Genomic DNA, 27,554 nt, shown 5'->3' on the forward strand with positions numbered 1-27,554 from the left:
TTTTTTTTTTTTTTTTTTAAATCCATTCTTCTCTTATGGATGTTTCGGTTGTTTCCCATTTTTCAGCTATTATGAAGAAAGTTGCTGTGAACATTCTTGTACATAGCAAAATTTGTTCGTATTATTATACACATGTAGATAATAATATTTATCTATTTATACATGATACTAATTTCTAGCAGTTATTTATTTATTCTGAACATGAGTTCTCTGTTAGATATATGCTTTGTACTCTGAATTTCAATTTTACATGAAATTTCACCTTAGAGATTTTTTTGCTTAGCCTCTTCAGAGACTAAATTTAAAGCAGAAGGAGTGACTTGATTTATAAAGGCCAAAAACATTAATTTGGCAAAGAAATCTGATGAATGTCTTTCTCATCATCTTTTTTTAATTGTCAAGCCTATCTTCTGAGAAATATGTGTAGGACTTTTTCCATATACTCCTTGTAATTCAGGCACAAATGACCTTTCAGTAATATAAAATATATAGGTGCATATATTTTTAAGGTGGTTCTTATTTCTAAAAGCAATGGAATTAGTTTGGAGGCACTCTTTCGTCTCCCTGTTTTCCTTTTTAAAGTTGAAGTTTTTAGATTTTTTATCTCAGTAGGGATCTAAGAGGGAAATAGTATAGCAATAATAATAGCTATCTTTTTTTTGAGTACTTACTATGTGTCACTGTGCTAAGCACTTTATATCCATTATCTCATTAATCCTAAGAAAACCCTTTGAGGTGGTAATTATCATTTCTATTTTAGAAATGACGAGATGGGCTCAATGAGGGTTAATAATTTGGTTATGACCACCCAGCTAGTAAGTAAATAAATGGTAGAGGCATGATTTGAACTCTGGACTGATTCCAAAGCTGGTTCTTTTCCGTTAGTCTACTTGTCCATCCTTGTACTTAAAATTTTTTTATACTGATACATACTCAGATAAAATTTCATGTAAGTGCATAAATGTGATTATATACTCACTAATCTTTTTATGTATTTATTTTGTTTGTTTTTAAGCATAGTCTTATTCAACCATTCTATTGGTGGGCATTCACTCTGTTTCCGGTTTTTAGCCTCTGGACACTGCTTTGGTAAACGTTCCTATACATGTGTTGTTCTTATGGCACTGGTAGTTTTAGTTTTATGAAACAGAGGCTCAGGAGCATGGTTGCTTGATAAGAGAGTAACTTTTTTTTTTAATTGGTTATTTTTTATATTTAATTTAGTTATGTATCGTTTGCTTCCCTAAAAGACTGTAACAATTAACAGTTTCAGGAGCAGTTGAGGGAAGTACCTCTTGGCCCATACAGCCAATATTAGTTATCACTGTATTTACCTTTTTATTTAAGTGATGCCAGAGTATCTTTAATTCATAGTTCCCTGACTACCAGTAAATTTGAGTGATTTGCTCTTCAGTGAATTACCTCTTCATATCTTTTGTGCATTTTTTATTAAGTTTTTTTAAGATGTCACTTTCTAAGCATTCTTTATATATTATGTACATTAATCCTTTGTATCTGTGTTATAGATATCTGTCATGGTTTGAATTATGTCCCCCAAAAAATATGTCTATCAGTTTGGCTGGGCCATGATACCCAGAATTGTGTGGTTGGCCTCCATTTTGTGACTGTAATTTTATGTTAAAGAGGATTAGGGTGGGAGTGTTAACACCACCTCTACCCAGGTCATACCCCTGATCTAATGTAAAGGGAGTTTCCCTGGGGTGTGGCCTGTACCACCTTTTATCTCTCAAGAGATAAAAGGAAAGGGAAGTGAGCAGAGAGTTGGGGACCTCATACCATCAAGAAAGCAGTGCCAGGAGCAGAGCGTGTCCTTTGGAACCGGGGTTCCTGCGCAGAGACGCTCCTAATCCGGGGAACACTGAAGAGAAGAAGGCCGACAGAGAGAAAAAGCCTTCCCCCAGAGCTGACACCCTGAATTTGGACTTTTAGCCTACTTTGACTGTGAGGAAATAAACTTCTCTTCATTAAAACCATCCACTTGTGGTATTTCTGTTATAGCAGCACTAGATGACTAAGACAATATCTTTTCTAAAACTAAAATTGTATTGTATGGTGTCATACCATACAAAAAGTTTAACTTTTATGTAAAAAATTACGTCTCGGCTAAGGTCTCTCTACCTCTACATTTTGAAATGTAGTTTCCAAGATTTTCTTGCAAGATTTTTATTGTATGTATTTTATTTTTTAAGTCTTTCATCCATCTGGAATTTATTTTTGTACAAGGCGTAAGAAAGTGGTCCAATTTTACTTTTTTCCAGATAGATAACCAGTTGCGATAGTGCCATTTTCATACTAAATAGAACTACCATCTTTGTCATATCTTAAATTCTCATGTATACTGCATTGATTTCTAGATTGCCTGTTTTGTTCATTGATCTGTATTCCTAGACAGATGCTGTACAGAGGCTTTGAGTTGTAGTATCTGGTAAAACATGCCTTGTCTCACTGTTTCCTATTTCATGCTTTCCTGGACTATTCTTGAAAATTTAATCTTCCGTATAAACCTTATGATCATTTTATCCCATCTCCCCATCACCCTATAAAGTTATGTAGGAATCTAATTAGAATTATATTTAATTTACATGTTAATTTCTAGGATACAGTTTACATTTTTATAGTATCTTCACATCTGAGAATATAGTATGTCTTTCTATTTTTTCAGATCTTATTTTATGTCTATTAAAAAGACTTCAGAGTTGCTTTCATATAGGTTCTGTGCCTTTTTTATATTTATTCCTACAAATTATCTTAGCGTGGTCTCATTATGGCAAATGGGATATTCAATAGAGAAAAGTCATTGATTTTTTTTTTAAATCCTCTTTCCATCTACCTCTTAATATTTTGATTAATCCTCATAATACTACAGTACTAGCATTTTTTGAGCTTTTCATGTATACAATGTTGTTGTTATGTGCTGTCAAGTCAGTTCCCACTAGTGACCCTGTGTACAACAAAATGAAACACTGCCCAGTCTTGTGCCATCCTCAAAATCATTGCTAGGTGTAGAATAACAGCAGCAAAAGCAGTCACCTCTTTATTTCAGTGTTAATACAGGTTAAATTTCTTGTTTTTGTTTTTACATTTGATAGAAGACTTAAGACAATGTTCAGTGAAGATGGTAATAATTAGAATCCCTAACTACAGTGAAACCTGCATAAGCCAGAACCTGTGTAAGGCGGAAACCTGTCAGAGAAGGAAAACAAATATTTTCCACTGATAGAGAGTGACAGAAAAGTGGTAAGACTGCACCCTGTCAAAGGCTGAAAATTTGCGAGACCTGGAAAAACAAGGCAATCCCATTGAGTCCTGGCTCTCACAAGTTTCACTATAGTTGCTTTTAATTAAAATAGTTTCAGTTTTTCAATCTTTTGGAAAACATATGCTGTTAATGTTTTGGTAAATAATTTTTTATTTTGTTTTAGTAGTTTTCTTCTGTCTCTGGCATTGAGTTTTTATAAGCGACCCTATAGGACAGGGTAGAACTGCCCCGTAGAGTTTCCAAGGAGCGCCTGGTCAATTCAAACTGCCGACCTTTTGGTTAGCAGCCATAGCACTTAACCACTATGCCACCAGAGTTTCCAAGGAATACCTAGTATATTTTATTAAGAGCTTTTTCAGCACTTACCAAATATGATTTTTTTCTTTTAATTTGTTGATGGAATAGAAACCTAACTTATCAATATATTAGCTAGACTTCTTGATATTAAACCACCCTTGGCTTCATAGAATGAATTTCTATAGACCAAGCACTTCCTATATTCTTTGTTATCCAGTCTTTGACTTAAGGCTCTCCAACCCTGGTCTCTAGACACAGCTTGTCGGACTCAGAGAAAAAAGCCTTATAAGTAATCCACAGGGACTGCCATGCATCTTTTGCCCCCAGGTGCCTATAAGACCTACAGCTCTTTGGGTCTGTAGAATCAGGTAAATTGGAGTTGAAAATGTAGGGACTTTGTGGTCTCCAGGTTTCCAAAATCCTCTTCTGGCCCCTTTTCCTTTTGGTTTTTATTTTTCACCTTTATATTAGCGGCTCTTTCTGTTCCTTTTATTCAATGCTTAGTAGCAACAATATACATCAAAAGTGTTTCCTCTATGAATCCTTTTAATAATGAGCTTAGACAGAATAATGAAATAGCAGCATATTCTGATGTTTCTCTTTTCTTCCATCCTGTCTGCCTTGTGTTTTCTGATACTGATTTGCATTATTTTCTCTAGTGATTTTCAATTTCAGTGATAGGAACCATCTGCCATAAATTACAAGCTTTTATCCAGAATCTAAACTAGTAGCAATCCCTTATAACCAGTACTTACATTTCTGATTTTTTTGTCCAAGGGAAGCCCTGGAGACCTAGGACATTTTACTTACCTTGAAAAATAATTTAAATATCTAATTACAATTTCATTATTAAGCAGATTGTTTTGTTTGTTTTTAATTTAAAATCCCTGTCTGGTAGATTTGGTAATGACCAAGAGTTAATATTTAATTCATAAGAAACTGCCTGTGGATACCGAATAATAAGAGGGTTGATTTAGCAAAAAAGAGCATTGACCATTGAGTTAAGAAATCCAAGTAGTAGTCTCACCTTGTTACTACTTTATGTGAATCTCAGATGAGGTTCTACATTGGGACCATTCATTTTCTCTTTGAAAAGAGGTTGCTCAAGTAAATGGCTTATTTTCCTTTAAGCTGTAATGTTTTGAAAAATCAGAGTATGGTTGAATTCTGCCACCCCAAATAGACCATGATTTAACTGTGTCATAACTGAGTACTCTTTGCTCTCTGGTTCTGCAAGAAAATAGACTGTGAGTGAACTTTAGAACTATATTGTTTGCTTCCATCAGCAGTTGCTGTAGTAGGTTCCTTTAAATTGGATGTTGTATGTAAAAGTAATTTTTAAGTCCCTGCGTCTCATCGCTGAGAAGTAATTTTCCCCTTTAGTGAGTTTCTGTAAGTCCTATCTGTTCAGGGTCTTCTAAAGGTGTCCTGAATTATAAAACCAGAAACATAATTAGGTTTCACCATATTAAAATTGCTGACATTGTATGGATTTTGATGTATAAGTAAACAATTTCATATGCATCAACCTAATAATTATAGGTGAATTGAGCAGTTACCATTAGAAAGATTTTCTAATCTAAAAGAAGAATCACCTGTTGTTTTATTAGTCATTTGTTTGTTTATTCAATCAAAAATAACTTTTGAAAGCCTGCTTTATGCCTACCCTGTGCTAGGCCTAATGGATATGCCCATGAGTAAAACAGGCATGTTCCCTGGTGATGGGGGAAATAGCAATTAATTAAGTAGTGACAGTAAAGTCTCATGACAGTTATAGAAGAGAAAATACATTGCTGCAGATGAAAGGAGGAACTTCGCATCTACAGGGTCAAAAGATTTCTTGTTTAGAAATTATTCCGGGAGGGAAATTGTTGGGGTAGATTAGGGTACAGTATGGCAGGTATGATGTTAGAGTCAGAGGGAATAGCATGTTCCCAAGGGTAAGAAAGAGCTCTTGGCAGTTTAGTGGAGTGTTAAAGGAGATAAAGCCAGAGAGGGAGGCAAGGTGTAGCTCTTGGAAAGCCTCCTAAGCCATATTTAAGATTTTGGGCAGTGGAAAATCACTGAAGCATTCTAAGTAGGCAAGTCATATATTCAGGTTTAGAAAGCAGTATAACCAAGTAGCTTAGACCAAAAACCAAACCCATTACTGTGGAGTCAAATTTCAACTCACAGTGACCCTGTAGGACAAAGTAGAACTGCCCGATAGGGTTTCCAAGGCTGTAAATCTTTTCTGTTTGTTTATTGTTGTAGTTTAAATGAAGTTTCCATTTTAAGTTAGTCTCCCATACAAAAATCTATACATACATTGTTAAGTGACCTAATTGCTCTCCCTGTACTGTGACAGCATACTCCTCCTTTCCACCCCTGATTCCCCATGTCCATTCAACCAGCTCCTAACCCTCTCTGTCTTCCCATCTCACCTCTGGACAGAAGCTACCCGTTTAGTCTCATGTATCTACTTGAGCTAAGAGGCACACTCCTCACGAGTATCACTTTATGTCCCACAGTCCAGTCCAATCCCTGTCTGAAGAGATGGCCTCAGAAATTGTTTCAGTTCTGGGCTGATAGAGAATCTGGGGGCTGTGCTTTCCAGGGTTCCTCCAGTCTCGTTAAGACCATTAAGTCTGGTCTTCTTACTAGAATTTGAGTTCTGCAGCCCACCTTTCTCCTGCTCCATCTGGGACTCTCTGCTGTGTTCCCTGTCAGGGTGGTCATTGGTTGTGGTAGCCAGGCACCATCTAGTTTTTCTGGTCTCAGGCTGATGAAGTCTCTGGTTTATGTGGCCCTTTCTGTTTCTTGGGCTACTACTTTCCTTGTGTCTTTGGTGTTCTTCATTCTCCTTTACTCCAGGTGGTTGGGACAAACTTATGCATCTTAGATGGCCGTTTGCAAGCTTCTAAGACCCGAGACACCACTCACCAGAGTAGGATGCAGAACATTTTCTTAATAAACTTTGTTATGCCAGTTGACCTAGATGTCCCCGGAAACCAAGGCTGTAAATCTTTACGGAAGCAGACTACCACATCTTTCTCCCATGGAGCAGCTGGTAGGTTAGAACCACTGATCTTTCGGTTCGCAGCTGAGCGCTTAACCGCTGCACCACCAGGGCTCCTAACGTGACCATGTAAAGTCAGATTGTCTTGATCCAAATCTCAGCTTTACTGCATTTTAACTATTTACATTGGGCAGTTTAACATACTTAGGCTTCAGTTTCTTTATTTATAAAAAGGGGTAATAATAGTTTTTTATTTGTAGAGTTGTTAGAATTATCTTAAATAATGCATGAAAACACTTAGTTCAGTTCATAGTCCATAGTAAATGTAAATAACTGTTTAGCAATTGTTATTATTTGTATTATCATTATTAGTTCTAGAAAGATCACTCTGGTTACTTGGATTAGAATGGAGTATGATTAGTGTAATTACAGGGAAACACGTTAGTTATTCAGACAAAAAATAACAGTGACTTGAGTTTGGATAGAAGCAGAGGGAGTAGAGAAAGAGATTCTATTTGAAAGAAATTTCAGAGGTAGAATCCTTGGCCTTGGTGATTGAATGAATGTGGGAGATGAGGGAGAGGGAGGAGTAAAAGATGAGTCAAAGTACCTCAGATCATTTTTGCATGTGGTTGATATAAATAAACCACATCAGATGTACTAAAAAAAAGAAATTAAGCTCATTTTCAGCAAATAATAATTGACCGATAATGCCCAGAAGCTAACCATATGAATTTGAAGACCTGAGATTGATTCTTTCTTGTTTGTAGTCGTTAAGCCTCTGAATAGGTTGGAGAAGAATAAATATAATTTGAACAGTCTTTTCCTTTCTTTTTCTGACTGTTTCCCTTTTAGTTCTGTTGTGTTGTTACTATTTTAACCTTTTAGTATCGGGTTGAACCATATGAAAGTTACCATTTTTGTAGGTCAGAAATGGTTAAATATTGGCAATTTCATATGGTTCATCCTACTCTTATTCTTTCAGAACTTTTAACAGGGATTATTTTCAGTTAGATTGAGTACCAAAGACTGAAGGAATATTGCTATGATAACATAAGAACAAAAGGAATTGAGCCCCGTGAAGTAGTGAATTAAACCTCATGTCCTAGGTTCTTGCCATATCATATGGCTCTGGGAGGACATCTTGCAGCCAGATTTTCTTTGTTAGCTTTACCAAAAGGGCATGTTATGTATTATTTTGGCTTTTTTTTTTTAACCCGATTATAAAAGTAGTACATAGAAATTGGTAAATTGAAAATATAGAAAGTCACAAGGAAAAAAATTAAAAAAATCACTTACAATCCTATCGTCAATGATAAGTAGAGTTCGTTTTTAATGTATTTTCTTTTAGTGACGTATGTAAATATATATACTTAACGAAATTGTTTTTTCCCCAAAAAGAATATATAAGTGCATTATTTTTAAGAGGATATGTGTATATAGATTTTTGTGAGGATACAAATTTATTACCTCCCTCCATGTCATTAATAATTTGTTTCTCCTGAAGAAGGTATTTTTCTTTAGTTTAAAACATTAACTCTTGACTGATTTGACAAAGTGTGGCTATCAGGCTTTCTCACTGTTAAGTTTACTATGTGAATATTTTGACCATAGCACCTAAGTGGTTTTACTAAAACAAAAATGAAGTTGAAAAGAACTACTATTATTCTAATGATAGTAATGCAATAGCTTGTTTTTTTATTACATTTTTATTTCTTTCAAGTTATCAGCCAATGTAAATATCTGTTTTTATTAGTGTAGCTGTCTAATTTTATATATGAGAAACCTGAGATTTAGAGAAGATAAGTTACATGCCCAAATTCACAAGTAATTAGTGAAAAAACCTGAACTCCTGGCTGTGACAAATGTTTTTTTCATTTACTGGAATATGGTAACTCACAAATCATTTCTTTATTCATTCAGTATTGATTAAGCACTCAGTGAGTATTCAAAAATAAAGTCTATGACAAGCATGTAGAATAGTGCATACCCTGGTTTGGCTTGAGGATAAGGTGTTTGGAGGGCAGAGTGGAATAATGAGATCAAACTGGAAAGACAATAAGGAGCCATTGACTCTTCTGAATAGTGTAGAACCAAAATGAAACGTGTGTTCTTGGATATTTAATCAGGTAAAAATGAATAGTTCAGAGAAATAAAAGCAACTAGAAGTCCAGATAATAGTTAGTGATGGCCTACAGAAAAGTTTTAAAAACTGAAAGGAGGAAATGAATTTGAAAGCTACTGTAGAAAGATTGCAAGAACTTGGTGACTTAAGAGGGAGAGGGTTGTCAAGATGATTCCTAAGTTTCACACCTGAGTGCCTGGAAAAATATTGAAGAAAAAAAATGAATCAAGAGAGGCTTACTTGGTAAGAAAAATATATTTGAGTTTGAAATCACAGGACATCCAGGTGAGAATGTGTGACCTACAGGCAAATTGTAGATGGAAAAGAGAGCTCAGAAGTAAAGCTAGGGGTGGAGACCTAGCCAGAAAAATTAGAGGGAACAGTTGATGCCGGATTATCATTCCCTCTTTCCTGCCTTTCACTGCCTTGCATATGTGTAGTCTCAGTGTATTTGAGGAGTACATGATAGCAGTGTGCCCAAGTAGCTGTTGTGTGCCTTTCAGCTGGGCAGTCAAAAGAAATGAGGGGCACTTTAGGATTCAGAAGAGCCCAGCCTCAAGCAGTGCAGCATGATTATGGATTGGTGGGGAAACACTGCAGCAGTTAGAAATTCTAGCTGTTTAGAAAGGCTATTTTAATTTTATGTGAGTAAAGTTATATACTCCCTATGTGCTTGCTAGGTATTAGTAAGTCTTTTGTTTATATTGTCTCGTTTAATTCTCAACAACCCTATGGAATAGGGAGTATTATCCTAATTTTATAGATGATGAAGCAGGCTAAGAGAGGCTAAGTAATACTAGAGGAAGGATTTAAACCCAAATTGGTGTCCCTTCAGTGCTCTTGGTCTTCTTACTATACCTCACTTTGCCATATTTTCCAGTGAGACCTGTCAAATAGAGCCATCAGACTTCTGCTGAAATAGGTTTTTGAGTTCCTTGCCTTCGTGTGATAAACACAGTGCTTCAGATCTTAAAATGTAATTCTTTGATTCTGACTGTGGGTGGCCACCTGCCTGCAGTGAGAAAGCATGTGTATAAAACAAATGAAAATTGGATAACATAATACATGTCTCCACCCAGATGTACAGACCTCCTGGAATGTTGACAGATGCCGGCGTTTGTTTATTTTCTTTCACTCTCTTGTTGTTGTGTTCCACTGAAGCTTTATTTGGGATGAGTTGAGAGTTCAAAGGTATCTGGAGTAAAGGATACTAAAAATACACATTTTCCACAGCACCCCGCTCCCAGTTAGCTGAAAAGTGTCATCATTTATGACACTGCTAGAAGAGCCACAATATAAACCCAGTTTGCTTTGTTTGAAATAGACGCAAACAAGATCGTGTATTCTAAGAGACAAAGGCTAATTTGTACTGTGAGACTTCCAAGCCGGGATAGAAATGGCTACATTTACTTTTCCATCTTTTGTTTGTACATTTACGTACTGCTTCTCAGCAAAACTGGAAGCAAGAAATTGTTTCTCAAAACTATAAGACAGTGCCAAATACAAGAAAAATGTGATTCCCCTTCTTGGTGCATGCTAGTTTTGTAATATTCAGAATGGGTGAGATTGTCTTTATTTTTCTCTCGAAAAGCTAATTTTTTAAGTTTGATTGTGTTTTGATTGTCTCTCTTGATATTGGTCAATATCCAGTGAATCATGAGAGGGAAAGTTAAGGCCGAATGTTTAGCCTTCTAGTTAAAACTTGTTGTGTAGCTGAATTCCTCAGTTGCCATACCCTTTTCATTGTTTAATATTGTTCTCTGTTTCTTGGGAAAATCCCACAATAGGAATTTCCCTTCGTCATTACCCTTCTGACAGTATGTTTCAGTCTAACTCCTGGCATTGTGTCTTCATTATTACCCCTTCTCCTTGCTAGCAGTCTGAATTCTGCCCATCTGCTAAAAGGGGGTTTCCAGACAGAGGAGGAAACAGCTTTCAAATGCTGCACTGCAGGCTAGGAGCATGTTAAGCCATCCCCCCATTGTGTAGTCTGGAATCTGGGAGCACCTCTCTGATGATGCATTCTAATGAGCTGCTGAAGATGCCAGAGTGTGTGCGCTCACACGTTTTCTTTCCCCTCCCCTTTTCCTTTTCCCAAACCCAGTCTTCTCCCTGTTTCGCCTCCTACTCCTTTATCCCCTCCCTCTGTGTCTCAGTTCTGCAGTAATCTGAGCTGAAGCACATTCCTGCTTTTCAAGGCTTTCTGTTAAGGATGTGTTGTGGCTTTTGTTTGGATTGCAGCATACACAATTACAGGTAACACACTGAAATTGAGCTAAATAGATAAATTTTCTTGTAATGTTTTTAGAGAGGCAAAATATCACATCAGAATCAGTGGAAATAGGTTATGTTGGCTGATTTTATTAATGGTATTTATAGTGTAACGTTTTCAGAAATGTTGAGGTAATGAGAGGAAAAAAAAATTAAACATATTCCTTTTCTCCCCACAAAAGGCTCAAATGAAGGGAATTGGGGTAGATTGATTTGACTGCAGTTGATTTTGTTATATGTTAATCCTGAAAGCTTGCTGTTGCTGTGCCTCCTCCGTAGAGTAAGGACCAGTTATGCGGGGTGCTACTAGAGGTAGCCATGGGTATCTGGTGGGAAGGTTGATAACACCCTGAGCTAGCCAGGTTCTTTGATTAGGGTACTAGATGCAAAGTGTAAAATGCTTTCTCGTTTTCTTCTATCAGCTATTAGAGGAAACTCATTACAACTCCTGCTGAAGCTCCTAATTTTCCTTCCTTCTCTTCTGCCCCTTCCCCCACCCTCACTTGGCCTGAAGACATTGTCCCCAGAGTTTGCCTTTCTCCCCTGGTGCTATGTGTATGGTGAACCTCCCACTATGGCTACATCTGGGACTGGCCAGACAACTGCTGCTGGCTCTTGCTATTCCAAGAAGGATTTAAAGGAGAATTGCACTGCAGGCAATGTACCAAAGCAGCAGCATCGGGAGCGTGGGGACTAAGGCTCCTCTGACATTATTACATATACCCAGAGCTGACCGCAATGACAGCAGCTGCTCCTTCGAACTGCCGGCAGCAGCCAAGTGGCAGCATGAAGTGAGACGTCACTCCTGAGCTGAAGATGAACTTCACCTTGGATGAAAATCAGAGCAGCCACTCCTTTTGCCTCTTGGCATTTGGTTATTTGGAAACTGTCGATTTTTGCCTTTTGGAAGTGCTGATTATTGTCTTTCTAACTGTATTGATTATTTCTGGCAATATCATTGTGATTTTTGTATTTCACTGTGCACCTTTGTTGAACCACCACACTACAAGTTATTTTATACAGACTATGGCATATGCTGACCTTTTGGTTGGAGTAAGCTGCCTAGTCCCTTCTTTATCACTCCTCCGCTACCCTCTTCCAGTAGAGGAGTCCTTGACTTGCCAGGTATTTGGCTTTATAGTATCAGTTTTGAAAAGTGTCTCCATGGCCTCTCTGGCCTGCATCAGCATCGATAGATATATTGCTATCACTAAACCTTTAACCTATAATACCCTGGTTACACCCTGGCGGCTACGCCTGTGTATCTTATTGATTTGGCTATACTCCACCCTGGTCTTCCTGCCTTCCTTTTTCCACTGGGGCAAACCTGGTTATCATGGAGATGTGTTTCAGTGGTGTGCGGAGTTCTGGCACACGGACCCCAACTTCACCCTGTTTATTGTGATGATGTTATATGCGCCAGCAGCCCTCATTGTGTGCTTCACGTATTTCAACATCTTCCGCATATGCCAACAGCACACAAAGGAAATCAGTGAAAGGCAAGCCCGCTTCAGCAGCCAGAGTGCAAAGGCTGGGGAAGTGCAGGCTTGCCCCGATAAGCGCTATGCCATGGTCCTGTTCCGAATCACTAGTGTGTTTTATGTCCTGTGGTTGCCGTATATCATCTACTTCTTGTTGGAGAGCTCCACTGGCTACAGCAACCGCTTTGCATCCTTCTTGACCACCTGGCTGGCTATTAGCAACAGTTTCTGCAACTGTGTCATTTATAGTCTCTCCAACAGCGTCTTCCAAAGGGGATTAAAGCGCCTCTCAGGGGCAGTGTGTACTTCTTGTGCGAGTCATACCACAGCCAAGGACTCTTACACAGTTAGGAGCAAAGGCCCCCCTAATGGATGCCAGGTCTAAAATGGCACAGATACTGGGTCACTGTGTGTGCGTGCATGTGCGTGTCTGTGCGTTTTCCTTTTTATCTCTTTGTATTTCTAGTTTACCAGGAAATCTGGGACGAAATGATTTGACTTCAGCAATACCAAACAAATGATCCATCCAAAATACCTTCTAAGTTTGCAGAAATTATTTTCTAAACAGTATTTTTGAACCAGAAAAATCAAGACCATGAATATAAAAATTCTCTTGGTTTCAGTTTTTGAAATGCCATGGAACTGACTCCCGTTCTCAGATTTAAAATGAATAAAGCCATATCTAACACCTCTCTCCAGCTGACATGACTGAACCTGGGTGTGAAAAGCTTCAACATTTAAAAGAGTCATCCATTTTCTTGACACCTTCTGGGTTCTTTCCAGCTGTTTGGGCTTTATGTGCAGTTGATTTCTTTTAACTAGGGATATTAAAGTACAGTGATGAATTAATACAAATTATTTACCTATATAGTAGGCCTGGTGGCGCAGTGGTTAAGAGATTGGCTGCTAACCAAAAGCTTGGCAATTCGAATCTACCCAGCCACTCCTTGGAAACCCTGTGGGGCAGTTCTCCTCAGTCCTGTAGGGTTGCTATGAGTCAAAATTGACTCGACAGCAATGGATTTGGGGTTTTTTTGTTTTGTTTTGTTTTTTTTGATGCTATATATATGTGCCAAAGTATACTTAACTGTAAGTTTCAGCACTGTTATTTAGAAAGCCAAATGTTTTCTGTTGTATTCCCTTGAGAGAAATCTCAGTAGAGTGAATGTGAACGTTTAAACATTAATTTTAGAATTTTACAATGAACTGTGAAGCAGAAGTGCATTCAAATCGTATAATTTATGAAAAACTGAGCTAGTCTTTGTGCCCTACTTCACAGAGATCTAAAGAAATGTGTGCATAAAAGTGATTGTGTTGTGTTGCAGTATTTGTGCCTTTGCTTTTGTGTATGTGTGTATTGAGAATATTTGGATTGAGTTGGATTTCTCTTTTACAACAAAATGTGTTTTAATAAGCGAAAAAATAATTAAATGATTGGCTGATAGCTGCCATTTTTATAATGGTAAAAAAGTATAAAGTGTGTCTTCTCTGTTCTTTTTATACAAAAACTTGACTAATTGGAACATCAGGGAGAAGGATATCATGAGTACCTGAGTCAAAAAAATATCCTATACATTTAACTAGTTCGTTTTTTAAATAGAAGGGAGTAAATTGAGGTGTATTCTTTGTGGTAAAATCAAATCGGTTAACATAGTAACAGCTAATTCTTTTTGAAAAACTTTTTTTTTAAGTTAGTATTAAGGAATCCATATTTGAAGGGGGGAAAAAAGACTTCTGGTTAGTTTAAGTCTCTTTTATTGCTATGGGAAAAAAACAAAAACTTTGGGATACAGTTCTTTCCTTAGGAGCAGTCTTTATTTTTTTAGCCAAACTACTCACCAAATCTGTAGGATTTCTTGTTGTTGTTCTATAGCTTTATTATTGAGAGTGGTGTGTGTTTGTATGTAGTAATGATGTTTTGTTCTTAAAAGTGATTGTCTTTTGAGCAAGAGGTTTATTTTTCGAAAATGAGAAAAGGATTTCCCAGCAGCTCCAGGCATGAGACTATTTCCTCTACTTCTCTACTGGTTTTAATATTTTGGAAATGTTCAGGGTGCTTATTTGATCTCTGCCTTTGGCTAGATGTTGTAATCTGAATGCAACAATGGTGTCCAGTGAGATGGAATATGGAAGAAACCCAAGGGACATGGGTTTCTGAATCCAAGAAAGGACATGGATATTTATAAAACAGGCAGATATGCTTTTAGTTTTCCATAATGATATTAGAGCTCACCCTTATTTTAAATAAAGGGCAGCATTCTTATGATTTTAGATTTTAAACATCAATTTGATTTTAACCTCAAATGTGTATTCTTTAAACTTTTTTATTTTAAATGAATGTTATATAAAACAACCAAACGTCAGATTCTGGGTTTTTTCCAAAAGCTTGCTTACTCTTTGTATTTAGTATTAGAAAATCTGATTCTGAGCTGTTTCAAAGTTTAGAAATCATACTGAAATAACAAGTTGTGTTAGAAATGACTTTTTAAATTGCCGTTTCAAGTGGAAAATCTTTTTACTGGATTCTGAAAAATAATTGTATGCATTTTTCCTTTACTTAAGTGGTAAAGATCTAAAAATCAAAATTTACCTTGTTCATATATAGTCAGATTTGTACAATTTGCTTGTGAAAATTGCTTAGCCAATATGGGAATCTTTTAAGACTAATTTTTATAGAAAACTGATCTTAAATCAGTAGGTTTTACTTTCTTTTTTCCTCCAAAAGGGTTCCATCTATGAGCATGAAAAAAGGGAAAATGTCTGTTTAATTTTCTTGTAATGGCCACTCAAGCTGGTCTTTCAATGACTGGAATGCTTTTATTTATTGATTTTTCTACATTATTTTACTAGGACCAAATTCAGATGTCATTAGAGGCATTTTTCAAAATCATTTTTGATTTTTCATTTTTTCAGATCCCATTAGAGACATTGGAATCTATGAATGTCACAGCCTAAAACTAATGTAGGAACTAAGTAGATACAGTGATTTTTAACAAAAATACATTTTCCCCTCCCCAAACTGATACTTGCTTGACATCATAAATCTTTCCAGTTTATCTTGTCTTCATTGTGCTGTATAAACTCTAAGGTTTCTCTCATGTATCCAGTTCTATTATTTTCACATTCATTGTCTCTATACTGCCTTTTTCTTGTTGTGTGTGTGTTGGAGAATGGAGGAGGCCTGGATCAGTCATAGCGTCTTCAGTGACTTGGGGCAGTTTCTGTGTGATACATTTTAGAGTTTGCATTTTCTTTTTAAGTAACCTTTTCATCTTGGCATATTTAATAAAACATTTGACGTTTGGTTTAAATACCAATTTAAGTAGTTCAGAATGAGAAAAATACATATATTTTTAGACTCAGTTACCTTGGACTTTGGCACGACAGCTCATTTAACTTTATATGGTATGTGACTGAAACCAGAGGAGGCATAAGCTTTTGGTGATTGAGTTGAAATTATTCCATACTAAATTTTGAAGTAAGATTATACTAATTATTGTATTTGTAAGTTAATTGTGTGTTTTTATATAATGATTTCAGTGAAGGTATGTTTTTCCTCTTAGAGGGGAAAAGGTGATTACAAAAGGACAGGGGTTCCATTTTAGTGAAAGAACTGTACCAGAGTGAATATTTGAATTTTTCATGGACCTGTTGACTCTTACCAGAATTCCATTTGGGAAATAGTTTTCTTTAAGCTTGATTGCTGGATAAATTCTTTTTGAGCCTTTTATAAAGGCCGTTCTTTTTTACTTGAATAATGGTCTCAGTGTTTTAAGAATTGAGAAAACTTGAATTTTTGTAGTATAAATGCATTGTTCACCTCTTTGAACTTGAAAATGAAGCAGCAGGGATACAGGCTTCTGGTTAGAGGAGTGGTTTCACTGAGGATTTCCTCAGCTTTTCTGGTTTGATTGAAAATCTGTATGGTGGCTTTGTAGAAAATATTAATTTCACTGACTGTGTTTTTGTATCATAAATTTGGTTAGTAGTTTATTGTCATGCAGGCAGATTTGGGTAGTTCAAGGATGGAGATTAGTGACAGTATGAGATTTTTTTGAAGTCTTCATAAATCATTTTATGTGGTAATTTTTGCATAATATTTTGCCTTTGAGGTTTAAGAAAAACTAAATATGAGTATATATATTGAGTGTACATAGTGTTAACGTATTTAGCAGACCATGATAATACTTCAGATATTTCTGTGGCTGTAAATGAGTCATTTAGCTTTTCTTCAAATTTGGGTAACCAAAGGGCAGGATGATATGATAAAAATGAACTTTGGACTGAGAATAAAAAATCTGGGTTTCTGTTACTAATTAACTAGTTTTGTAAGTTAGGGCAAGCCGATTTTCTAAGTATTTAATTGCTGCTGTAAAAGGAGATAATGATCCCTTCATACGTCTTAGGGTTACTTTGAGTATTGAATTAGATAATGGATGTGAAAGTACTTTGTAAATTGTAAAATCCTGTGGAAATAAAAATGGTTATTGTCATTTGTTCTGTCATGCTTTTACATGTAAGGAAACCATACATTGTGATATGGTGCTCCCCTACCTTAAGATCTTTGTAACGCAATGCTAGATCACTACACCATGCTGCTTAGCAGTCCCAAATTTGAGAAGAGAGGCAAGATAAATCACCACCTTACTAAAATGACAGTAGTTTTAAATTCAGCATATAACTGCTTTCGTTTACTTCCTTTGTTTATCTGCTAACTCTCTGGCAAGGGACATGTCTCTTCATATCTTTTCCCCCAAAATCTAACATAGGACCTGGCTCAGAGTAGAAGTTTTAATAAATTTTACATAATGAATGAATGACCCTTTCTAATTATTACTTCTAGTCATATTATTTCTTTAGTTGAATTTTCTTTTTTTGTTACTTGTCTTTTAGTGTAATTCCTTGTAAGTCTTAGTAGTCTTACAAACCTGAAACTCATTCTTTCCCTTTAAAGTGGTTATATATCACTACTCTTACCTTTTATCATAAAAGATAGTTATTTTATGACTTAATACTCAAAGGGCAGCCTTACTCCTTTATTCTTAAAGTCAGGGAAAGCGACTCAGCTTGGCTTGCATGTTTAAAAAAAGCCAAAACACTGATGCTGTCGAGTCAATTCCAACTCACACCAACCCTGTAGGACAGAGTAGAACTGCCCCAAAGAGTTTCCAAGGAGTGGCTGGTGGATTTGAACTGCCGACCTTTTTGATTAGCAGCCAACTCTTAACCACTGCACTACCAGGGCTTGGGTTGCATATAGTGCCTACAGACTGCCTGGTTGGAAAAGCAAGATATTAAGAAAATACCTATAAAGATATTAAGATATTAAGAAAATACCTATAAAAATTAACTATCAGTCAGATAATTAAAGACATTAAGTATATAAAATGTCAGATCATGTTTAGTAAAGAAGGTGAAGAGAGGGGTATTTGAGCTAGAAAGGACCTTAGAAATCGTTTGGTCTGAATCTGTTGTTTTGCAGACAGGGAACTGGCTCAACATCTATTTATAATAAAACCCAGACTTCCTGCTTCCTAATCTACTGCCCTTTTCTAGTATACCATGCTGCTTTTGCAGAGAAGTTAGAATTCTAGGCATAGGAAGCATATGAATTACAATATAATTGTTAATTGAGGCTTATTCTATTTAAGTAGGATTTTATAAATATTGTCTTATTAATCCTTAGCACTATAGGAGCTAGTCACTATCATTAACTCCATTATTTGGATGAGGAAACTGAGGATTAGAGTTACCAGAGTCACCTAGCTAATAAGTGGAAAATCTGGGATTCAAACCTAGGCCTTTCTGACTTCACAGCTTACATTTTTAATTCATTTAATTCTCACAGCAATCTATTAGGTAAGTATTTTTATTATCCCTATATTACAGATGAGGAAATTTTGGTTTAGAGAAGTTTAGAAACTTTTCCAGGGTTATGCTTCTAGTAAATGACTGTTAGGATTCAAATCCAGTTCTTTGACTCTAAAGCTTGTGTTCTTCACCAATATATAAACTGTCTACTATATTTGAAAAACATAGAGTGGACTTCCTGTTAAATATAGCAGACTGACTATGCAAGTTTAATTCTGTTAACTTCACTAAAAAGAACAGCAAAAGTGTAATCCATATGGACGAAGTAAAAGGGGAGCAGAGATGATAGCAGATGAATGATGCCAACAAAATTTTTTAATATAGAAGCCCACTGGCCAGGTGATAACTGACTCAGCAGAATGGACAAAGCTGAATCCTGAAGTCAAGGGGGATGGATAAAAGAAACAAGCTGATTTATCCATATAACCTTGGAAATACCTGGGAGTTGAATTCCCAAGATGTCTCTAGCAGGGAGTATGGGGCTGAAAACAAGAGAAAACTTTTGATAGAAAGCTTATATAAGGAACATTTAGATATTATCACCTCCCAATCCCCCACTTCACCCCACTCTGATCCCCTCCCAAGCTGGCTCAAGCAGGCAGCTGTTTTTTACCATCCCAACAGAAGATAGGAGGTTTTCTCTTTGGAGACTTCAGGCCACAGACACTCTGGACACCAGGCATAGCTGCGAATGAGACTATGGTACCTTGTTGAAAATTGAGTTTCAAGAGAAAGGCTGCTTATTAAATAATTAGCCCTCTTGTCCCACTTCACTTCCACAATGCTCTTTGCCAGCCTTAATAAGAGGTGTCCAGTCTGGGGAAAGGGTTCGCGTTACCTGCCTGATAACCTTATGGTGATGCTCATCAGTCCACAGATCCCACCCATGCATACAGAGCTTCCAATGAATTTTTTACCGCTTTTCTTTTAATATTAACAGGCAGCCAGATATCACTGGACTCTTTTTTTCTTTTTGGTGAAAATATACATAGCCAAACTTATACCATTGTGAAAGTTTCTACATGTTCAATTCAGTGACATTGATTACATTCTTCCAGTTGTGCTGCTATTCTCACTGTCCTTTTCCAAATTATTCCATCACCGTTATCTTCAACTCACTGCCCCCTAGGCTTCCCATCAAACCTTTTGAGTTGCTGTTGTCAATTTGATGTCACATAGATAATTCTTTTTTTTTTTTTTTGTACTTTAGAGGAAGGTTTACAGAACAAGTAATTTCTCATTAAACACTTAGTACACATATTGCCCTATGACAATGGTTAAAAACCCCACGACATGTCAACACTGTCCCTTGTCAACCTTGGGTTCCCTATTACCAGCTTTCCTGTCCCCTTCTGCCGTCTAGTCCTTGTCCGTGGACTGTTGTGCCCCATTAGTCTTGTTTTGTTTTATGAGGCTGTCCAGTCCCTGGCTGAACCGTGAACTTAGGGAGTGACTTCACCACTGAGCTAAAAGGATGTCCAGGGGTCATATTCTCAAGCTATCTCCAGTCTGTCAGGCCAGTAAATCTGGTCTGGTCTTTTTTTGTGAGTTAGAATTTTGTTCTACATCCTTCTCCAGCTCTGTCCAGAATCCTCTATTGTGATCCCAGTCAGAGCAGTCAGTGGTGGTAGCTGGGCACCATCTAGATGTACTGGACTCAATCTGGTGGAGGCCATGGTAGCTGTGGTCCATTAGTCCTTTGGACTGATCTTTTCCTTTTATCTTGTTCTCTTCATTCTCCCTTGCTCCTGAAGGGGTGAGACCAGTAGAGTATCTTAGATGGCTGCTCACAGGCTTTTAAGACCCCAGATGCTACTCACCAAGGTAGAATGTAGAGTATTTTCTTTATAAACTGTGGTATGCCAGTTGAGCTAGATGTTCCCCAAGACCATGGTCCCCACAGCCCTCCGCCCAGCAATTCAGTCCCTCAGGGAGTTTGGAAGTGTCTATGGGGCTTCCATGACCTTTCCTTGTACCAAGTTGTGCTGGCTTCCCCAGTAATGTATACTGTCTTACCCTTCACCATAGTTACCACTTATCTATTCAGTTCCCGCCAACTCCTCCCATCCCTCATAACCAACAAAGATTGTTTCTTTTTGTGTGTAAATCACTGGACTTTTGAGAAAAACTTCTCACATTAAAATACAGAGTCCAGAACAAACAAAGGAAATCAGAGGAAACAGAGACAATGCAGGTCACAGGAAGAAAATTTCCACAAAAAAAAAATTCCAAGTGTAACTAAACTTCTCAGAGAAAGTTTTGCACCCATTAAAAGAGAACAAGGTGCCATAAGAAAGGAACATTAAGAGAACAAGAAAGGTCTTGAAATTCAAATATAATAAAAGAGATTTTTAAAAATCAACATAACAGTTGGAAGATAAAGTTGAAGTATGCCAGGTAGGGGGTGGGGGACAAAGAGATGGAAGGTAGTAGATGAAAAGCAAGAAAATTAGAGACTTTATCAAGGAAGCCCAATGTCTGGCTAACAGGATTTCAAGAAACAGAATAGAGAGAAAGAGAGGAGGACATTCTCAAATATCACAAAAAAAATTCCATTACAGAAGGATATGAGTATCTATAACGAAAAGGCTCAGCATAATGAAAGAAAAAGACTCATGCCATGGCAAATCATGCAATTTCAGAACACTGAGGATAAAGAAAAATCCTAAAAACTTCTTGGGCTGGAGTGGGAGTGTAGAAACATACAAAGTATAGGTTTTGACTAGCACCAAACTTTCATTCGCATTGAAGCAAGAAGATGACGGGGAATAACTTCAAAATTTTGAGTAGTGATTTCTAATCAAGAATTTTATGCCCAGTCAAACTATCGTTCAAGTGAGAGGGTAAAAGAAACCCATTTTGAGTTATGCAGGGTCTCAAAACATTTACCTGCCTTACATACTTTCTCAGGAAATTACTGAAAGGTATGCTTCCCTAGAATGAGGGATGAAACCAAGAAAGAAGAAGATGCAGAACCCAGGAAACTGGGACTCCAACACAGGCCAGAGGTGAAGAGAATTTCCATAGTGATGGGGAAGGAAAGCCCTAGGAAGACAGCTGTGCAGCAGACCAAGAGAGCAACTTATCCAAGTTGGAACAGAAGGAAGGAAGGCACTAGGAGATACATCTCTAGGAAAAAAATAATTGAGGTTTTGACTATATTGAGAGAGGGTTTTTATAGTTCTGTCAGATTTGTAGGGGAAGAATTGTTGATAGATACAAAAGCAAAGCTAAAAAAAATAGGTAATTAATAACAGAAAAATATAGAAAATTGAAGAAGAAATATAATACACTCTGTGGCTCATTTATAAACAGAATTGATTTAAGCCAAAAATTGTAGGAAAACTGTGTTGAGAGAATGAGGGAAAGGGAAGTGTGTGTATGTGTGTGGTGTAAAACAGCTACAGGGTCATGTTCCATACTAGAAAGTCTGAAGATAATGCCTAAAAGCAAAAACTCAAGAAAATAGCAATGTAAACATTTTATTCAGAAATATGAAGAATACCAAAAGAAAGGGCTTAAAAAAAAAAAGATGGAAATTGTTGCCTTTTGGGAGAGTAGGGAAATGGAGTGGAAGGAGTGAGGAGTCTGCTGTTTTTCATAATAAGTCTTATTTAACCTTTACAACTACATAGGTATATTACTTTTTTTTATGAAAAGCATAGACCACATTTAGGAAAAGGCAGATAAGTTTCAGTGGAAGTAAAAAGAAACCAGGGAGGAAGCATCAGTGGAGAACATACTATTAAAGTAGGAGATAGAGGCATAATAGCACTATATTATCTGTGCCCCTTTACAGAGCAATTTTCTATTCATCATCTCATTTCATCTTCCTAGAAAGATAAGCAAAGGCAGTATTATTCCTCTTTTACTGTTGCGGAAACGAAGCTTTAGGGCTATAAGACTGATCCACTATGTCACTGTGTATCACAGTTATTTGTTTAAATCTTTTCAAATTTTTTAATTTTGGTTTTTACCAAGATAGAAAGTGCTGGAAAGCATTTTCTTTGACATGGGAAGAAATATATGAAAATAAATGTCTGTATGTGTACACGTGCATATGCATGCATGTATATGTACATATATATATAAGTATATATAAATATGTATATAAAATACATATGTGAGTATACTGGTACACGAGTATCTCTAGTATAAGACTTCGTATTATGAGATCATAAGAGAAAAGTAGAGTATTGTGTATTGTTCCTAGATAAGGAGTGTGGGCATCATATGGATTCCTTGGAAGGCAGCATATGAGATGGGCTAGGCTCTGGGTAGAATAGAATTTCAGATAGTCTCACTCCCCCACCCCTATACACATATCCTTTGAATCAGATTGACATAAAGTATCCAGTTGTGCAGGATTAAAGGAACCCAGAGGATCAATAGACAAAAGACCCAGATAAAATGACCCACAATTATCAAACAATGTATGACATGAGAAAGCCCTTTGCAAAAAAGCACATCTTTATGTTAAATTACTAATCGTAGTCATTTAATGAGAGATTGATGGGCTTGTTACAAAAGGAGAATATAAAAGTGACAATTTTTTCAAAGTAAAACTTTAAATTCTGTGTCAGCTTTCAACAAACACTTAATTGAATTCAATTGGTATGACAGTATTTTGGGGAGAAAGCAGAAGCTACAGCATTTAAGACAGCATGATTTATTTCTGAAATTGATTCTATAAAAACTGAGGAAACCCTTACCGCCAAAGCCATTTAAAGCTAGACTCCCCCTCAGAAAAATTTAGAAAGGCCATTTGTGGGTCTCTGACTTCATTACCCCCTAAAGAACAGAATCTGACTTCAAGTCTTTTTCATTTAAAAAGTTCCCCTTGTTCATGACATATTTGTTAGACTAGAAACCATGAAACATCATGAATTGTATTGAGGGTGTTATATCCTATAGAGCACTGGAGATACAAACAAAATTTATATCCTAGTTCTGACAATTTATTATGTAATTTAATCTGTCTGAACTTCAGAAGAATCATCATCTTTAAATGAAGGTGACACCAACATTACAGGAGTCAGTTCAAGATCATATGCATGTTACATTGACAGTAAGGCACTATTATTCTTTGTCACACAGAGGCCAGATTCTCCCAGTGACTTTCAGGGCCTGCTGCAAATTGGCATGTACCGTCAGAGGAAAAGCTCTGGGAGAATGTGGAGCTGCGTGGTATGCTTCCTTCTCTCAGGGAACGTAATCCCGCAAGTCCTGCCTCTGATTGTTTGCTCCAAGTGCTTTCAAATTGGTGTTTTATGTACTTTGTCCTGCTTTTATAGTGTGTTCTGCAGGAGAGTGAGTCCCATACAACTTCTTGGACATTAAGATATATGCAATAGATATACTTCATCAAAGAACAAGTCATTGGGGCTTAGACTGAGAGCTTTAATAGGTTGGAGGTAGAAAGGAAATTTGGGGCTGAAGTGGTAAAGTAGTGTCACTTTAACTTAACTTTAAAAATGAGTTGGTCTGTAGTCTCAGGGGACATCTAGGTCAATTGGCATAACATAGTTCATAAAGACGATGTTCTACATCTTACTTGGGTGAGTAGCATTTGGAGTCTTAAAATGTGAAGTAGCCATCTAAGATACAAGTATTGGTCTCTTTCCATCCAGATCAAAGGAGAGTGAAGAAAACCAAAGACTCAAGGAACCAATTAGTCCAGAGGACTAATGGACCACAGGAACCAAAGCCTTCACTAGTCTGAGACCAGAAGAACTAGATAGTGCTCAGCTACCACTACCAACTGCTCTGACCAGGATCATGATAGAAGGTCCCAGTTAGAGTGGGGGAAAAAATATAGAAAAAACCTCAAATTCTTAAAAAAAAGACCAGACTTACTGGTCCGATAGAAACTGGAGGAACCCCCCAAGACTGTGACCCTCAGACACCCTTCTAACTTGGAACTGAAGCCACTCACGGAGATCACCTTCCACCCAAATAATAAACAGGACTACAAAATAAACACCTGTGAGGAAAGAGCTCCTTAGAACAGTCATATCTATATGAGACCAAAGGGGCAACATCTGCCCAAAAGCAAAGATGAGAAGGCAGGAAGGGGGAGGAAAACCAGGCGAATGGAAATGTGGAACTCAGGGTGGTATTGGGGAAAGTGCTGACACATTGTGGAGACTGCCACCAATGTCACGAAACATTTGTATATAAATTACTGAATGGGAAATTGATTTGCTTTGTAAACCTTCACCTAAAGCACAATAAAATGTTCAAAAAAAATGAGTTGGTCTTAAGAGGAAAATAAAATTGTGGCAAAGAGCATTTTGAATTTCAGAGGCCTGATGAAGAGGTCCCATTTATATGCTTCACAAATAAAGAGACCATTTAATGTGCAGTAATTAAAAGTATGCACTGAGAGGCAGGCAGATCCTGGGTTTGAATCCTAGCCTTGCTGCTTACTAGCTGCAACACCTGGGGCAAGGTACATACTCTCTCCTAGTCTCAGTTTTCTTAACTGTAAGGTGGAGTGAATAGCACTATCTCATAGGATTATTATGCAGATTAAATGATCTAATAATGCATGTGAAGCTCTTAGCATAGTGCTTGGCACGCAGTGAACACTCAGTAAATGTTAGCTACTGCTGCTGCTATCTTCCTTTTGAGTAGTAGGATGAATCGGTGCAGCAGAGGTTTCAAATTGCAGCATAATGGGGACTAAAGTCAGAATGATAAATTGGGACTGCCTCGTGTGGACTGACTCTCTAAGGAGTTTGATTCTAAGTAGAAAGTGGAGATGAGCTTAAGATTTTTGGGTAGGTGAATGACATAAATATGGAATCCTAAAATGACAAAGCTGAGGAGTCTCTTGAGAGGTCATGATCTAGATACCTCTTTTCACAAATGGGGAAAGAAAGATCCAGAGTAGTGATAAAGTTCATTAGTTGTAGAACTGGAGTAGAACCCAGGGCTTAGACCCCAGGTCAAGTCTCAGTTCTGCTACAAGAATAAATCCAAAGGATTGCTGGACATTTGTCAAGTGCTTAGAAAGTGGCAATTTCCAGCAGGTTTGGAAAAAAAGCAAGGAAACAAGTGGAATACGTACTATAGGGAGGCAAGTGTTCATGTTTTGGCTTATATTAAATGAAATAAATAAAAACAGTCTTTCCATAGGTGCCTTTCAGCCAAACAAGTTAAGATTTGAAAAATCTTAAGTTCTTTTGATCACTGATAACAACCTAAAAGATATTTGTTAGGGGAAGTAAAACTAAATAACATGAGTAGTTCTATAATGCTTTCAGTGGTATTTATAGTGTTTGTACAGCTAGTGATATGGAGGGTTGAGTTTTTGCTTAAATAAAATTGAAGATCATTGATTGTCTAGTAACTTTTTTTATCATGGTAAATATATATGTAACCATTTGCCGTTTCAGCGTTTTTACATGCACAATTCAATGACATTAATTACATTCATCATGTTGTGTAACCATCACCCCAATCCATTTCTAAATTTTTCCCTCGCCCTTAATGAAAGCTTATTTTCACCTAAACAATGACTGTCTCTGCCCTTGATAACCACTAATAAACTTTGGTGAGTATACATTTGGTCTCTTTATGAAATATCTAGACTAGGCAAATGTATAGAGAAGTGTTGAAATGGCAAATGGTTTGTTATACCTATATTTACCATGATAAAAAAAAGTTAGTCCAGTCAGTCATCTTCAGTTTTATTGTAAGTGAGATCATACAGTCTTTGTCCTTTTCAACTGACTTATTTCACTCAGCATAATGTTTTTCAAGGTACATCCATGTTGTATCATATATCCAGTACTCATTTCTCTTTGTGGGTGAATAGTATTCCAGTATACCACATTTTGTTCATCCATTCATCTGTTGTTGAACATTTAAGTTGTTTCTACCTTTTGATTATTGTGAATAGTGCTGCAATGAATATCCAGAATGTGATTTCCTCAAAAATTTCTCCCTGTGTATAGGTTGCCTTTTCACTTTGTTGATAAAGCCCAGTAACTTTTAAAGATGTTGTAGTTTCCCAAAAATTTTAAATAAAAGCATATAAAAAGAATTCCAGGCGGTCCCTTTGGGACATGTTTTAAACCTTTTATTACTACATACACACTAATAGAGATTGATTGGGATTATTTCCGATGTGCTGACAATTTTTAAGTTTTTTGTTTGATAGAAAAATATTTAATTTACTTACTGCTTTAGACATTAATTTATGTAGCCTGCAAGCTGTATAAAAATATTTAATTAAAATAACCATTGAAACCCAGAGTATGTTGCTGTTGTTGTTAGGTCCCATCGAGTCAGTTCCAACTCATAGCAACCTTATATACAACAGAACGAAACACAGCCCAGTCCCGTGCCATCCTTATGGTCGCTGTTATGCTTGAGCCCATTGTTGCAGCCACTGTGTCGATCCATCTCGTTGAGGGTCTTCTGTTTTTCGCTGACCCTCTACTTTACCAAGCATGATGTTCTTCTCCAGGGACTGGTCCCTCCTGATAACATGTCCAAAGTACGTGAGACAAAGTCTCACCATCCTTGCTTCTAAGAAGCACTCTTGCTGAACTTCTTCCAAGACAGATTTGTTTGTTCTTTTGGCAGTCCATGGTATATTCAGTACTCTTCGCCAACGCCATAATTGAAAGCAAAAGGCATCGATTCTTCAGGCTTCCTTATTCATTGCTCAGCTTTCACATGCATATGAAGCGATTGAAAACACCATGGCTTGGGTCAGGCACACCTTAGTCCTTAAAGTGACATCTTTACTTTTTAGCACTTTAAAGAGGTCTTTTCCAGCAGATTTGCCCAATTTAATGTTTCATTTAATTTATTGACTGCTGCTTCTTTGGGTGTTGGTTATGGTTGCAAGTAAAATGAAATCCTTGACAGCTTCAATCTTTTCTCCGTTTATCATGATGCTGCTTACTGGTCCAGCTGTGAGGATTTCTGTTTTCTGTATGTTCAGGTGTAATCCATACTGAAGGCTGTAGTCTTTGATCTTCAACAGTAAGTGCTTCAAGTCCTCTTCACTTTCAGCAAAGCAAGATTGTGTCATCTGCATAACGCAGGTTGTTAATGAGTCTTCCTCCAGTCCTGATGCACCATTCTTCATGTAGTCCAGCTCCTTGGATTATTTGCTCAGCATACAGATTGACTAAGTATGGTGAAAGGATACAACCCTGATGCACACGTTTCTTGATTTTAAACCACACAGTTTCCCCTTGTTCTGTTCGAAAA

General features: G+C 37.0%; 2 protein-coding genes across 16 annotated transcripts in view; both read left to right on the top strand.

The window, feature by feature from the left end:
- RABGAP1 (RAB GTPase activating protein 1) overlaps positions 1–27,554 on the top strand; it is a 204,403-nt gene that overhangs the window by 99,318 nt on the left and 77,531 nt on the right. The window lies entirely within an intron of this gene.
- GPR21 (G protein-coupled receptor 21) lies at positions 6,614–13,384 on the top strand. Its single transcript, XM_023730719.1, has one exon. The coding sequence runs from the start codon at positions 11,788–11,790 to the stop codon at positions 12,835–12,837; it is 1,050 nt and encodes a 349-aa protein (XP_023586487.1). The 5' UTR covers positions 6,614–11,787; the 3' UTR covers positions 12,838–13,384.

The sequence above is a fragment of the Trichechus manatus genome, unplaced genomic scaffold, assembly GCF_000243295.1.
Source record: "Trichechus manatus latirostris isolate Lorelei unplaced genomic scaffold, TriManLat1.0 scaffold00038, whole genome shotgun sequence".
Classification (NCBI taxonomy): Eukaryota; Metazoa; Chordata; class Mammalia; order Sirenia; family Trichechidae; genus Trichechus; species Trichechus manatus.

Excerpts from the sequence above, each read along its gene's own strand:
- GPR21 (XM_023730719.1), top strand. The coding sequence starts at position 11,788 with ATGAACTTCACCTTGGATGAAAATCAGAGCAGCCACTCCTTTTGCCTC.